The sequence below is a fragment of the Crocuta crocuta genome, unplaced genomic scaffold (genome assembly GCF_008692635.1).
Source record: "Crocuta crocuta isolate KB4526 unplaced genomic scaffold, BGI_CrCroc_1.0 scaffold217, whole genome shotgun sequence".
Taxonomy (NCBI): Eukaryota; Metazoa; Chordata; class Mammalia; order Carnivora; family Hyaenidae; genus Crocuta; species Crocuta crocuta.
In genome coordinates this window covers 3109223-3122378 of record NW_027532208.1, presented here as the reverse complement: position 1 = coordinate 3122378, position 13156 = coordinate 3109223, and the positions used below count along the sequence as shown (strand labels likewise).

The following is a 13156-nucleotide window of genomic DNA, read 5'->3' as shown; positions in this document are numbered from 1 at the left end:
CTTCCCGACACGCTGCCTCTGTTCCCAGATCAGCAGCTCCAGGTTGCACGCCGGTGGCTTTGCATTTTGGAAAAGCTCCACCAGCAAAGACTTTGAGGCCGTGGGCCGGCAGCAATGCTGGGGCAGTGGTTCCTCACTGAACAATTCGCTTTCTGGAACAACCTCCAGACCGGGCAGCCTCTCGATGAGTTACCAGGGGCGCTCCCTACCTGTAGCTCAGTTACACTTTCTGCCACCTAAGGCGCACACACCGCGCGCTGTGGCACCCTTCCTCAGTGGGACCGAAGTTTCCGCAGGCAGTGTCTGTCCAGACAAACGGCCAGCGGGCGGGCGGCGGGTTCCTCTTGCACCTGACCCTGTGCAAACGGGAGTTCTTGCAACTCCCCCAACCTCCGGCCCCCGCGAGCTCACAGCCCCTCTGTCCTCATTCTAGAAATACCCCCAAGGGCATGCCTAACCCAGTCCGCCACGCTTCTCTGCAGAGCCTCTGTCCATTCCACGCAACATTTATTGACAGCGGTTAATAGGTGGGGCCGGGCCCGGGGCTGCCGGAAGCATCCGGACCTCAGGATCTGTACACGGGAATACTGGAATGGGGTGGGACGGGGCGGAGGGGCCAGGGCGCCATCTAGGGGAGTCGCCGCGGCCTCAGACTGTAGACGACAGCTTCCGCTTGGTGCTCTCGCTGCAGCGGTGCAGGATAAGGTCTGCGCTGGGCCGCGGGGGCACCGCGGGCTGTGGTTTTGCGCGTCCAGTCTGCGGCTGCTCCCTTGCTGCGGAAAGCACGGACCTGTGAGCGGCCCGGCTCCGCCCTTCAGGCCCCGCCCCACCTTCCAGGGCGCGCCCCACCCCCTGGCCGCTGCAGGCACTCACGCCGGCTCCCTGAGCTGGGCAGTCCTACCGCGCCTGGCCCCGCCTCCAGGCCAGTCTTCCAGGCCCCGCCCCCGGCACGCCCAGGCCACTGCAAGCACTCACTAAGCGGGCTCCCTGAGCTCTGCGGTCCTGTCCCGCTTGGCCCCGCCTCCAGCCCCGCCCCATCTCCAAGGCCACGCCCCTGGCACGCCCAGGCCACTGCAGGCACTCACGCCGCGGGCTACCTGAGCTCTGCGGTCCGGGACCCGCCTGGCGGCGGCGCTGCTGCAAAAAACGGACACTGTTGCGCCGATAGGTGTCCTGGCTGAGGCGCTTCCGCGACCGCTGGTGGATGCTGTGTGCGTTGCGGATGGACGACCTGGGCCCAGAGGGACAGGGCGCTGCTCAGCGCCTGGGCGCCACCCCCACGCCCCCGGCCCCGCGTCCCTGCACGCAGGGACTCCCACGACCTTCCCTAGGGTCCAACGACTGGCCCGGGGACAGTGGAAAGCTGGGCGGGGCATGACCGTGGCTACCCAGCACCGATGCAGACTCCAGCTGGGTCACAGAACCCAGGTCTAAGTCCCACGCCCTTCGGCAGCCTTCAGCCCGTGTCCTCCCCAGGACCTCTGCACTGCCGTCCCCCTCACAGGCGGTCCCCAAGAACACTAGGCATCGACGCCTACGCCTTCACTTCCACTTCACACCCCTGCTTTCCCACCGCCCCGGTGCCAGCCCCACGATGAGGGAGGGCACGTCCAACCTCGACTCAGGGAGGGTGCTGCCTCCCTGCCTCCACCCAAGCCTCCCTCCCCAGCACTGCCAATCCAGGGCCTGGACCGACAGAGGGGGCCCGTGGTGCACCCCCTCCTCAGCCCCGCGTGGGTCCCAGGGACGCTGGCTCACCTCCGGGGTGGCGCCCCCCGGCTCTTGATCTGGCGTTGGGCCTGGGCTACATCCTGCCCGGACTTCTGTAGGTACATGGATGGAAAGTAGCCTGTGATGTCGCCTTTCCTGCAACAAAAGGCAGCCCTTGAGTAGGGGCCTCAGGCGTGGGGGCTCCGGAATCTCTCTAAACAGTCGGGGTTAAGGCAGCTGGGAGATTGCAGACACCCCAGTGCCCCAGGGTCTGCCAACACCAGACCCTGCCCCTCTGGGCCTCAGTTTCCTCATCTGTGCAACACAGGCCCCCGCAGCTGTGATGGCAGTAGTGGGAGGAAGTCGGCAGGTCCAACTTGCCCCCCACCCCCCCCAGGACATGTGTTTGCAATGAAGCGTCATCTGCAGCAGCGTATCTGTCAGGTTTTTCTTCTGTGGTCCCTGCTCTCTGTATCTAAGACACTCTTCGCCGATCTCCAGGGCACCAGGTTCCCCTAAGCTTTCCTTCCAAAACCGTTTTACTCTGGGGTTTCGTGCTTGGTGAAACCCACGACCCATCCCGAATACACGCACGGGGTGCCAGGCAGGGGTCTGGGCGCCTTTTCTCCATGCGGGCGCCCACACGTTCCAGCACCGCTTGAAAAGATGTTTCTTCCCATTGTCACCACTATAATTTGAGAGTGAGGGAAAAAACCAACTTTGCATAATACAAACCTCGCCCCTTAAAACTGATGTTTCTCAGCTGGTGGGAGAATCACAAGCAGATTCGCAGAGGTGTGTGTGATCAGGGAGTTAAGCCGAGGGACGGTCAAAAAGGCTGAGGAAGCCTGCCTGGAAGCCTCCAGCCCGGGGCCGTGCTGACGATGGCACTGTGGCCACAAGCTCACTGTCCACCGTGGCTGTGGACAGACCCTGTGACTCAGGGCTCCTAAAAGGTATACAAGGACTGCGGAGGCCCGATGGGCCCAAGAGAATGGCTCTCTAAGACCCCAGGGTTCTGCTTTGGCCCAGGAGGAATGAACAGAGAAGAATCAATTGCAACGGGGCACCTGGGTGGCTCAGTCAGCTGATTGTCCGACTCTTGATTTGGGCTCAAGTCATGATCTCACGGTTTGTGGGTTCGAGCCCTGCGTCAGGCTCTGTGCTGACAGCTAGCTCAGAGCCTGGAGCCTGTTTCGGATTCTGTGTCTCCCTCTCTCTCTGACCCTCCCCTGCTCACGCTGTCTCTCTCTCTCTCCTAGAAATAAATAAAACCCTAAAAAAAATTTTTTTTAAAGAAATTAAAAAAAACAGAAATCAAAAAAATTTTAAAGAAAAAAATAATCAATTGCAACAAAAGATTTCAAAGGAAAAGGGATGACAGGGTCTACTCTACCAGTTCTCAAATACAATACTGAACGCCACAATTACCTGTGTCGTTATACAAAGACTAATAGATGGCAAGGTGACCCGAAAAACATACCCACTCAGACAAGGACACTGAACCCCTGAGAGACAGGCGGTGGGGGGATAATCACCAGTCTGCCACCAAAATGGAAACTGAGTCCAGACAGAGGCAGCGGCTTACCCAGAGTCACACACGCCAGGGGGCACAGAGCCCCAACGGGCCCTGCCCCATGCCCAGGCTGACAGGGTGGGCGCAGCGGGGAGGGAGGGGTGCTCGCCTACCTGATGACCCACCAGCCGTCCAGGAGCTTATGAATGACGTCGATGGTTTCGCCCTCCTGCAGGGACACCTCGTCCTCCATCTGGGCAGTGTAGGCTTTGATGGCGACATGCGGCTCTCCTGGTCGGCCGCGGGGGCAGGGGCGTGGCGTGAGGGTCCGTCCAGCCCCCGCTGGCCCTCCCTTCCTCTCCTCTCTAGGCCTGAGCCTTCCTCCAGCCACGCCCAGGCCCACCCAGTCCCTGGTCCCCACCTGCCCCTTGTTGTCTCCCTCTGTCACCGCCCAGCTCCCCTCGGGGGCTCCTGCCCACTCCCACCTCCCACCACCAGGAGGCGCCCGGCAGGAGGTTCGGGGTGAGCGCCCACCCACCTGTCACCTGAGCCACTTGGCCCCCGCCAACTGCTGACATGCGAGGCTGCTATCCAGTGCATAGACCTTTTCCCCTTTCTCCAGAGATGCCACAAATCCACACCCCGTTGCAAGATCTCTCCATTTTACGGGCAATCAGCTCCAACTTATTTCAACCTCCCCATGGGCCGCATCCAGCCCCAGGGGCTTTGGGTCAGTGAGGATGCCCCCGCCTCCAGGCAGTCCACCTTCCTGAACCTCAGGTCTGCTCACGCAATGGCTTCCCGCCGGCCCCAGCTGACCTCCCCGCTTCACCTCTACTCTACTTCCTGGTTCTCCGACCTGCCCTCCCCCAGGGGCCCTCAAACCAGACGACGGGGTCTCCGCCTTGACTGCCCCACCACCCAGCCCACAATCACATCCAGCCCCAAAGTGATCACTTCTGGCTTACTGACCCCCGGGGCTCCTCACCTTGATAGTTGGGCTCGGGGTCCTCTGCCTCATCAGGACTGTCCAGGGGCTCCAGGTAGGATGCGGGGACCCACCCTCGCTTTGTCTTCGTTTGGCAGAACCACCAGCCTGTGCCAGGCGTGTGGGGCAGTAAGTCGGGGCGAGCGGGCCAGGCCGCCGCCCTCCGCCACCAGGGTGGTAGGGACACCCCAACACAGACACACAGACATCCAACACTCGGATCCAGAAATGTCGCCTTCAGCACACTCCACGTCAGAGTCACACACAGCCACACACGCGGGTCACAGGATTAGAGCTCAGAATCTGCTTCACACACGTCGTTATGAGGAGCTCGCCGGCCCCCGGGACACGGCCCCCTGAGGCGCTCGGGTGCCCGCAGCCTCGGCTCAGAGACAGGGTGGCCCGCGGAGCGGGGAGGACAGTCAGGGACCCAGAAGGGGAGGAAGCCTGGGGCCGTCTGAGGGGCTTGTGGCCAAGGATGCGGCCCTTGGGNGGGGGGGGGGGGGGCTGACCACTCTCGCTCTTCTCCACCACGTCGACCACGTCGCCCGTGGCCAGAGCCATCTGGGAGCCTGAGCTCTTCTCGAAGTCGGCGATGGCGCGGTACGTCTGCAGGATGATGGGGCCCGTGATGTCTGGACAGAGGGAGGCTGGGTGAGAGGCTGCCGCCGGGCCGGGCCACGTCCCCCTTGGGGGTCCTCTGCGCCGGCCACCAGAGCCAGACACTGGCGGCCCCTCCCCACCCAGCCCCAGGCACGCCGGAGGGGTATGCACGCTGCCCGCTGGAAAGCAGCAAAGACAAGGTAGTCTCTCTGCAGCCCTGCATTTTTGAGCACCTACTGGGCCCCTGGGTGGTGCAGTCAGTTAAGCCCCTGACTCCTGATCTCGGCTCAGGTCCTGATCTCACAGTTGGTGGGATCGAGCCCCAAGATGGGCTCTGCGCTGACAGCTCAGAGCCTGCTTGGGACGCTGTTTCCTCCTCCCTGCCCCTTCCCTGCATGCACGCTCTCTCTTAAATAAATTAACTTTTTGTAAAAATGTAAAAAAAAAACATGGGGCGTCTGGGTGGCTCAGTCAGTTAAGCATCCGACTTGGGCTGAGGTCATGAGCTCACAGTCTGTGAGTTCAAGCCCCGCGTCGGGCTCCATGCTGACAGCTCGGATCCTGGAGCCTGCTTTAGAGTCGGTCTCCCTCTCTCTCTGCCCCTCCCCCACTCATGTTCTGTCTCTGTCTCAAATGTGACTAAACGTTAAAAAAATTTTTTTAATGTAAAAAAAGGAAAAAACAATGATCACACAGTAAAGATCACACACTGTCCCACCCCTGTGTGAGCCGAGAAGGCCACCTGTGCCCCTGGACCTGCTCGCTCATTCAGCCACAACACCCGGGGCTGCTGGCAGCCACAGACATGAGCTCCAGAAGCGTCGCTGGTGACCTCCTCAAAGATCCCCACTCTGTGGTGCAGCTGTGGGGACCCTTCAAGGATCCCCACCCCTGCCCCCTCGCTCCTTTCCCTGCACAGCCTGCCCTCGGGATCCCAACCATGTCCCCAGACCCCGCAGGGGGACCCGAGAGTGGCCGCCCCCACCTCCTACCCGTGACGCTGCTGTTCTTGCTGTCTTTGGGCACCAGGTAAGTCTCTGGTTTTTTCACCCTGCAGGGAGGAGTCTGGGTCAGTGGGGAGCAGAGCCCCGGGCAGACAGACAGAACTTCCCAAGAGGAAAAAGAAGGTGGGAAGCAGGGGACACTGGGGAGGAAAGGGCTAGAAAGGCCCCCAGCCTCCGGCAGACCCAAAGAAAGGGACGCACACTGTGCAGGTAAGGATGCGGGTAAGGACTCTGGGCTGGGAAAGCCTCTCGTCACCTCAGGGGCCAGCGCCCTCCTCCTGGGGCCTCAGGAGAGCAGCCAATGTGTGTGTGGGGGGGGGGCATCCCTGCCCCTCAGGCCCCTGGGAGCGACCCTGCCCTGGCCCAGGGGTGCCTTCAGGGCTTGGTCCACACTGCTGGAGTCTGTCCACGGCGGACTCCCCCGTATCCAGTGAGCAGAGAGGGGACCCCCCCAGCTGGCCCCCAGCAAAACATCCTCCCCCCTGCACCCTGAGACCTCCTGCAGCCTCTCAGATGCTTTCCATGCTGGGCCCAGAGTACAGGAGACCCCCCCCCCGGGGGGGGCAGGCAGAGAATGAGGTGACAGAGAAGGGACTTGGCAGGGGGGAGGTCCCCAGGTGGCTCAGTCAGTTAAGTGTCCGACTGGGTTACAGCTCAGGTCACGATCTCACGGTTTCGTGAGTTCGAGCCCCGCGATGGGCTCTTCACAGGTAGCATGGAGCCTGCTTGGGATTCTCTCCCCCCACCCCCCCTGCTCTCCCTGCCCCTTCCCCATGAGAGCTGGCTTCCTCTCTCAAAATAAATAAAACTTAAAAAAAAAAAGGAGAAAAAAAAAAAGGAGAGAGAGAGAGACCCTTGGGAGGGGTGCTGGGGGGGGGGCTCTGGGTCACACAGGCCAGGGTTGGAATCCTGCCTCTCTCAGGCTGTGTGACTTTGGGCACATCGCCTCCCCTCTCTGAGCTTTTAGTTATCCGTAACATGGGGGAAGTCCTGTGTCCCCTCCTCTGACAGAGCTCGCCACCCCCTTCCCCCTCCCACTGCGGGGACAGAACAAGGCGGGACCACTCACTGGTTGTCTGTGGGGAGCTTGAGGTCGTCAGGGCGAACCTTGAAGAAGTCGAGGAGGTGGGGACAGCGGGAGATCTTGGCGGGCAGGCTCATGAGCGAACCGAAGTACTCGGTGAGCGTGCCCTGGCGACTCTCGGCGACCCGCTGCCCGTCGAACCACCGCGGGGCTGGCCGGGGAGGGGCACCAGAGGGCCAGTGAGCACCTTCTCAGGTCAAGGTCCCGGAGGGAGTGGGCGTGGGGGGGGGGTCGACCCCGCTGCTCACCTGGCAGGTGCGGGATGACCCTGTTCTCCGGGTTGATGTCCCCCGCCTCAATAGGAAACATTTCCTTCAACATTTTCTGGGCAGAAAACAAAAGGTATAAGAATGTCCTTTTTTTTTTTTAATTGTTAAAAAATGTTTTATTTATTTTTGAGAGAGACAGACTGCAATCAGGGGTGGGGGAGAGAGAGAGAGGGAGATGCAGAATCTGAAACAGGCTCCAGGCTCTGAGCTGTCAGCACAGAGCCCGACGCGGGGCTCGAACCCACGAACCGTGAGATCACGAGCTGAGCCGAAGCTGGTCACTGAGCTGCCCAGGTGCCCCAGAATTCCTTTATTACAACACTGTAGAAGCAGAGAATTGGAAGTGACCCTTTGAATCACCTGGAGTAGAAACTTCTGGTGGTGTCCCTGGCTCTCTCTTTCTGTCCCACCTTACCTCCTGCCACAGCAGATCCTTCTGGTTCTCCTCCTGAAATCTATCCAGAATCTGACCCTTCTCCCTACCCACGCAGCCCCGACCTGGGTCTGAGCGCCACCGAGCCTGGGTGATCACAACATTCTTCTTACATGCCCTTCCACCCTTCTCTGTCCTCAATCAGCACCCTCTTAAAAAAGTTGGGTCCCCTGTCTCCTCTCTGCCCAGAGCCCTCCCTGCCTCTCAGCTCACTCAGAATGGAAGCCAAGAGCCCCACATCAGTCCACAGGGCCCCTCGGACCTGTTCCTGCCCACCTCGCTGACCTCCTCTGCCACCACCCTCCCCTGTTCACTCTGTTCCAGACACCCTGGAATACTCTGGGCCCACTCCTGCCCCAGGGCCTTTGCACTTGCTCTTCCCGTTCTTTCCCCCAAATTTTCAGTGGCACTTTCTCTTTCTCTTTCTCCTTCCTCAGGTCTCTGCTCAGATCTATTTATCTCCCCCATAGTGAAACCTTCTCCCTGACAATTTCCCTTCCTAACCCAGTCCTCCCCGTCCCCCCTCCCCGCCTTATGTTTTCCATAGTTCTAATGACTGTCTAACATACTGTGCACATTACGGATGTTTTGTCTGTGTGTCATCCTGACTCCTCCGCTAGAACTTCAGGTCCACAAGGACTTTGCATCTTTCTTATGCCCTGGTCACCTTCAGAGCTCACCAAGTAGAACGTGCCTGGTACTTAGTAGGTGCTCGGTAAGGAGTTGCTGAAGGAATGAATGAGCCCATCAATTAGTAAAAGGGTCTCATCCTACAATTAAACCCAGAACAGTTTAAAGAGGAGAGACAGTGAGCGCCTGGGTGGCTCAGTTAAGCATCTGACTTCGGCTCAGGTCATGATTTCACAGTTTGTGGGTTCAAGCCCCGCGTCGGGCTCTGTGCTGACAGCTCAGAGCCTGGAGCCTGTATTGGATTCGGCATCTCCCTCTCTCTCTGCCCCTCCCCTGTTTATGCTCTGTCTCTTTCTATAAAACAAAACAAAACAAAACAAACTTAAAAAAATAAATAAAGAGGAGAGATGGAGCCTCACACGGATAGCATGAATGGGTCTCAAAAATGTGACCTAGTGACAGTAGCGAGGCAGAGAAGGAAGCAGCCGGCAGGCTGATGGCTTCTAGAAGCCTGCAGAAAATGCACGCTTCATACTACTGCACCTTGTTCTTGAACTTGTTCATGTGTGTGTGTGAGTGTGAGTTACATGCAGTTGCCCAGGGTCGGGGGGGTTAAAAAAGCCTTGTGAGGCGCCTGGGTGGCTCAGTCACTGGAGCGTGAGATTCCTGATCTCCGGATCGTGAGTTCAAGCCCCACGTGGGACGTAGGGCTTACATAGAAAAAGAAAAAAGGAAGGAAGGAAGGAAGGAAGGAAGGAAGGAAGAGAGAAAGAAAGCCATCCAGTGCAATTCCGAGGGCCGAGTGTGACACGTGGGCTGCTTATACTACAGTCTTCTTCCCATTTCTCTGCATTTTGCTTTCAATCTCTCATGTAAGAAATGCAGGAAGATGTGCGGCTCCAGACTCACAACCCTGTTAAGGAGGGCCCTGCATCTGGCCGTGTGGACCCTCCATCCACCTGACCCTGTCGCAGACCAGGACCTGGCAGCCACGCTCTGCACCCCACGACAAGCCCACGACTGGCCCCAGCCGCTAGTGTGGGGAAGCCTGCGGGGTTTTAGAGCCTCTGGGATTTTTTTTTTTTAATGTTTTATTTATTTCTGAGAGATAGAGACAGCATGAGTAGGGGAGGGGCAGAGAGAGAGAGAGATACAGAATCTGAAGCAGGCTCCAAGCTTGGAACTAGCTGTCAGCACAGAGCCTGATGCAGGGCTTGAACCCACAACCGTGAGATCATGATCTGAGCCGAAGTCGGACGCTTAACCGACTGAGCCACCCAGGCGCCCGGAGCCTCTGGGATTCTGTCTTTTAATCTGGCTGACAGCGGGGAGCCACAAAGCAAGAGAGCCTGGTTTCTGGGGTGTCAGGACTGTCCACCCCCCTTCTCACCTCCCCGGGGACCTCATGGGGACAGTGACCCGGAGTTAAGAGCAAGCTTCTGGGATGACAACCTGGTGGTGACATAACCAACCTGTCACATTAAGAATGTCCCCAGGATTGGGCGCCCGGGGGGCTCAGTCGGTTAAGCAAAGTCGGTTAATCCCACTTCAGCTCAGGTCATGATCTCACGGTTCGTGGGTTCGAGTCCAGTGCCGGGCTCTGTGCTGNCGCGCGGGGGACTCACGTGAAACTCGTAGATCTCCGTGAACCGCCGGTAGACCACTTTCTCAGACAGGTCCTGCCACTTCACCAGGAACATGTACACCTGGGGAGTGGCCGGGCAGGGGGGCCTCGTTCAGCTTCTTGGTGGACGCCCAGGGACTTGGGGGGCAAGGGGAGAGCACTCTTTGGGGCGACCTGGACCAAGAGAGGGCACCGGCTTCCTGGCCCCCAGAGCTGCCGCCCTCCAGCTTTAGGATCTGGGCAAGATGCTCAGCTTCTCTCACATTAACTCAAATTCCTCCTCCATGGATTGGGGATACAGGAGGGACACTTAATCGACTGAGCCCCCCAGGCGCCCCTGGTAACAAGAGATAACTTGATGAGGATTTGGGTCACATGGGGACATATACCTTCAAAACTCAGCAAGTGTGTCCCTAATTTATGCTGGATTTCATTTCATGTGAATTTTATATCAAAAGAAAAAAACTAGGGACGCCTGGTCGGCTCAGGCAGTAGAGCATGGGACTCTCAATCTCAGGGTTGTGAGTTCAAGCCCCACTCTGGGCGTAGAGATGACGTCAATAAATAAATTTTTAAAAATCCTTTAAAGAACTTTTTTGTAATTTGAAAGGAAAAGGACAAAAAGTGTGATAGAAAAATGAGCAAAAGGCATGAAGAGTTCAGGGTGTACCCCTCCCACATATATGTAACCGTAACCATATAAACTCTACATATAAAGTAAAGCGTTGACTTATAACAAATCAGGGCAGGAAGATTAGGTAATTGCCAGTTAATGAAAACAATAGAAATGGTTGTTTGAAGAAACAATGGGGCGGTCACACAGGGACTGTTATATACACATAAAAAAAAATGGGACAGACTTAATGAACTCATTTGGAGGGAACTCCAGGATATTACAGGAAAATGGGGGGAAAAGCAGGTATAGCATGTCATAGAGCTTTTTTTATTGTCTGTGGAAAGAAAGACAAGAAAAAATATATATTTTAAAGTTGTATTTTTTTTAATGTTTATTTTTTAAAAATATTTGAGACAGAGTGAGAGCGAGCGAGCAAGAGGGAGGGACCGAGAGAGAGGGAGACAGAGGACCCAAAGTAGGCTCTGAGCCGACAGGACACGGGGTGTGAACCCACGAACCATGAGATCATGACCTGAGCCAAAGTCAGACACTTAACCGACTGAGCCATCCGGGCGCCCCTATACGTTTACTTATTTAAGTCATCTCTATACCCCACGTGGGGCTCAAACTCACTACCCCGAGATTAAGAGTCTCATGTTCCTCTGACTGAACCAGCCAGGTGCCCCAAGAAAATATTTATACGTTTTTCTTCCTCCCTCCCTCCCTTCCTCCATTTCTTCCTTTCTAAATATTTTATTTTTAAGTAATCTCTACACCCACATGGGGCTGGAATCCACCATCCAGAGATGAAGAGTCACTCAGTTCTCTGACTGAGCCAGCCAGGCACCCCTTCTTTTTGCAAAGAGAAATACAGGAGAGATGAACTAGAATGAGTCTTTGAGCACATCTTTCTAGAGAGTTTTGGTGATTGGTTGCATCAAATATGTTAATATATTACACACTTAAACATAAATTTAAGGGGCACCTGGATGGTTCAGTTAGTTGAACGTCCGACTTCAGCTCAGGTCACGATCTCACGGTTCGTGGGTTCGAGCCCCACCTCGGGCTCTGTGCTGACAGCTCGGAGCCTGGAGCCTGCTTCAGATTCTGTGTCTCCCTCTCTATGCCCCTCCCTCACTCAAGCTCTGTCTCTGTCTCTGCCCCTTTCTCTCAAAAATAAAAAAGCATTAAACAAAATTTTAAAAAATTAAATTAAAAAAATAAAATTAGATCAACAATGATTTAAACATTTTTTAATATTTATTTTTAAGAGAGCAAGCAGGGGAGGGGCAGAGAGAAAGAGTAAGAGAGAGAATCCCAAGCAGACCCTGAGCTGTCAGCGCAGAGCCTGAAAACGGGGCTCAAACTCATGAACCGTGAGATCATGACCTGGGCTGAAATCAAGAGTCAGATGCTTAACCGACTGAGCCACCCGGGTGCCCCAGGATTTTTTTTTAAACTTCAAATTGTAAACAAATAAAAAATTAAAGAAAAACTGGAAAAAGAAAAACCCCAAGGAACTTTTACAGTATTTTACTACCCTCCATCCAAAAGGAGAAAAAAAATGGCAAAGAAAACTTAAGTTTGACTTAATAAACGTGCAGGTTGATTGTTAATAATGGTGCAGATGCTGTGATTCTGATCAAACAAGCTTACGTGGGTTGTAAAAGGAGCAAAGGAGTAAATATGTTAATTTGGTTGGGAGCCAGGGGCCTGAAGGGACACGGGCAGTGACACCCCAGAGGCAATGACCACACTCAGCTTCCAGATCTAGGGTTCATCACTCCCCACTGCAAAGGAACAGGGGTCCTTAGTGAAATGGCCGAGCCCAGGGGTCCGGCTGGAAGGCACAAGTTCAGCCTGAACATCCTTGTGTCGGAAGTGGGAATGTGGTCTTGGGACGCCAGGGCGGCTCAGCCGGCAGAGAGTCTGCCATCAGCTTAGGTCAGGATCTCTCGGTTTGTGAGTTCGAGCCCCGCATGGGGCAGGTGGCTGTCAGGGCTGAGCCCGCTTCAGTTCCTCTGTCCCCCTCTTTCTGTCCCTCTCCCCCTGCACAGGACAATGTGAGCAGAAGATAAGTTTTGATAGTGACGGACTGGTGCGCTGAGAAAGAGAAATCCACGCACCCATACTGACGTCAGTAGATAATAAGGAAGAGGGGAAGAACTTTAAGGTAAAATGCTAACTAATAAATGCAGAGAGAATTCCAGAGTCTCCAAAATCATCATTTGGCAATCCCTATGGTAATCTGACTTGGGCGATAGTCAGCTGTGTACTATACGAGGAGCAGAATATTCATATTGTTTTACAGAACCTCCCGCAGGTTAGTTATGAATCACAAAGGGAGAAATAGTAACTTTACAGTAGAGACATGTGCTGATCAAACTTAACATCACCTATCAAGGAAAAAGCAAAATTGCACAGTGTCACTTCTGAGGGATTCCTGCCGTCGCCATGTAGCCTGAGCCTAAGAAGGATTAGACATGTCCTTCCGTAGAAGGGATGTTCTACAAAGTGACACGCCCCAGCTCTTCCAAATGTCAAAGTCGGGAAGGACAAAGAAAGACCGATTCAGATTGACCCAGATTAAAGGAGTCTGAAGGGTCACAGGCAAGTGAAATGCAGCAGGTGGCTCTGGATTGGATCCTGAGCCTGGATAGTTTTTACTACAGATAAGCG

General features: G+C 55.7%; 1 protein-coding gene across 1 annotated transcript in view; it reads right to left on the bottom strand.

Annotated features, from left to right (window-relative positions):
• Positions 1 to 490: 490 nt before the first annotated feature.
• The window catches only part of NCF1 (neutrophil cytosolic factor 1), a 14435-nt gene continuing 1769 nt past the window's right edge, over positions 491 to 13156 (bottom strand). The window contains exons 2-11 of the mRNA XM_077777828.1: positions 9863 to 9943; positions 7154 to 7229; positions 6891 to 7056; positions 5810 to 5868; positions 4727 to 4849; positions 4215 to 4322; positions 3400 to 3517; positions 1759 to 1866; positions 1098 to 1231; positions 491 to 773 (exon numbers count right to left, since the gene is read on the bottom strand). Of these exons, the coding sequence (XP_077633954.1) occupies positions 649 to 773; positions 1098 to 1231; positions 1759 to 1866; positions 3400 to 3517; positions 4215 to 4322; positions 4727 to 4849; positions 5810 to 5868; positions 6891 to 7056; positions 7154 to 7229; positions 9863 to 9943 (1098 nt within the window). The 3' untranslated portion in view covers positions 491 to 648. The remainder of the gene's footprint in view (positions 774 to 1097; positions 1232 to 1758; positions 1867 to 3399; positions 3518 to 4214; positions 4323 to 4726; positions 4850 to 5809; positions 5869 to 6890; positions 7057 to 7153; positions 7230 to 9862; positions 9944 to 13156) is intronic.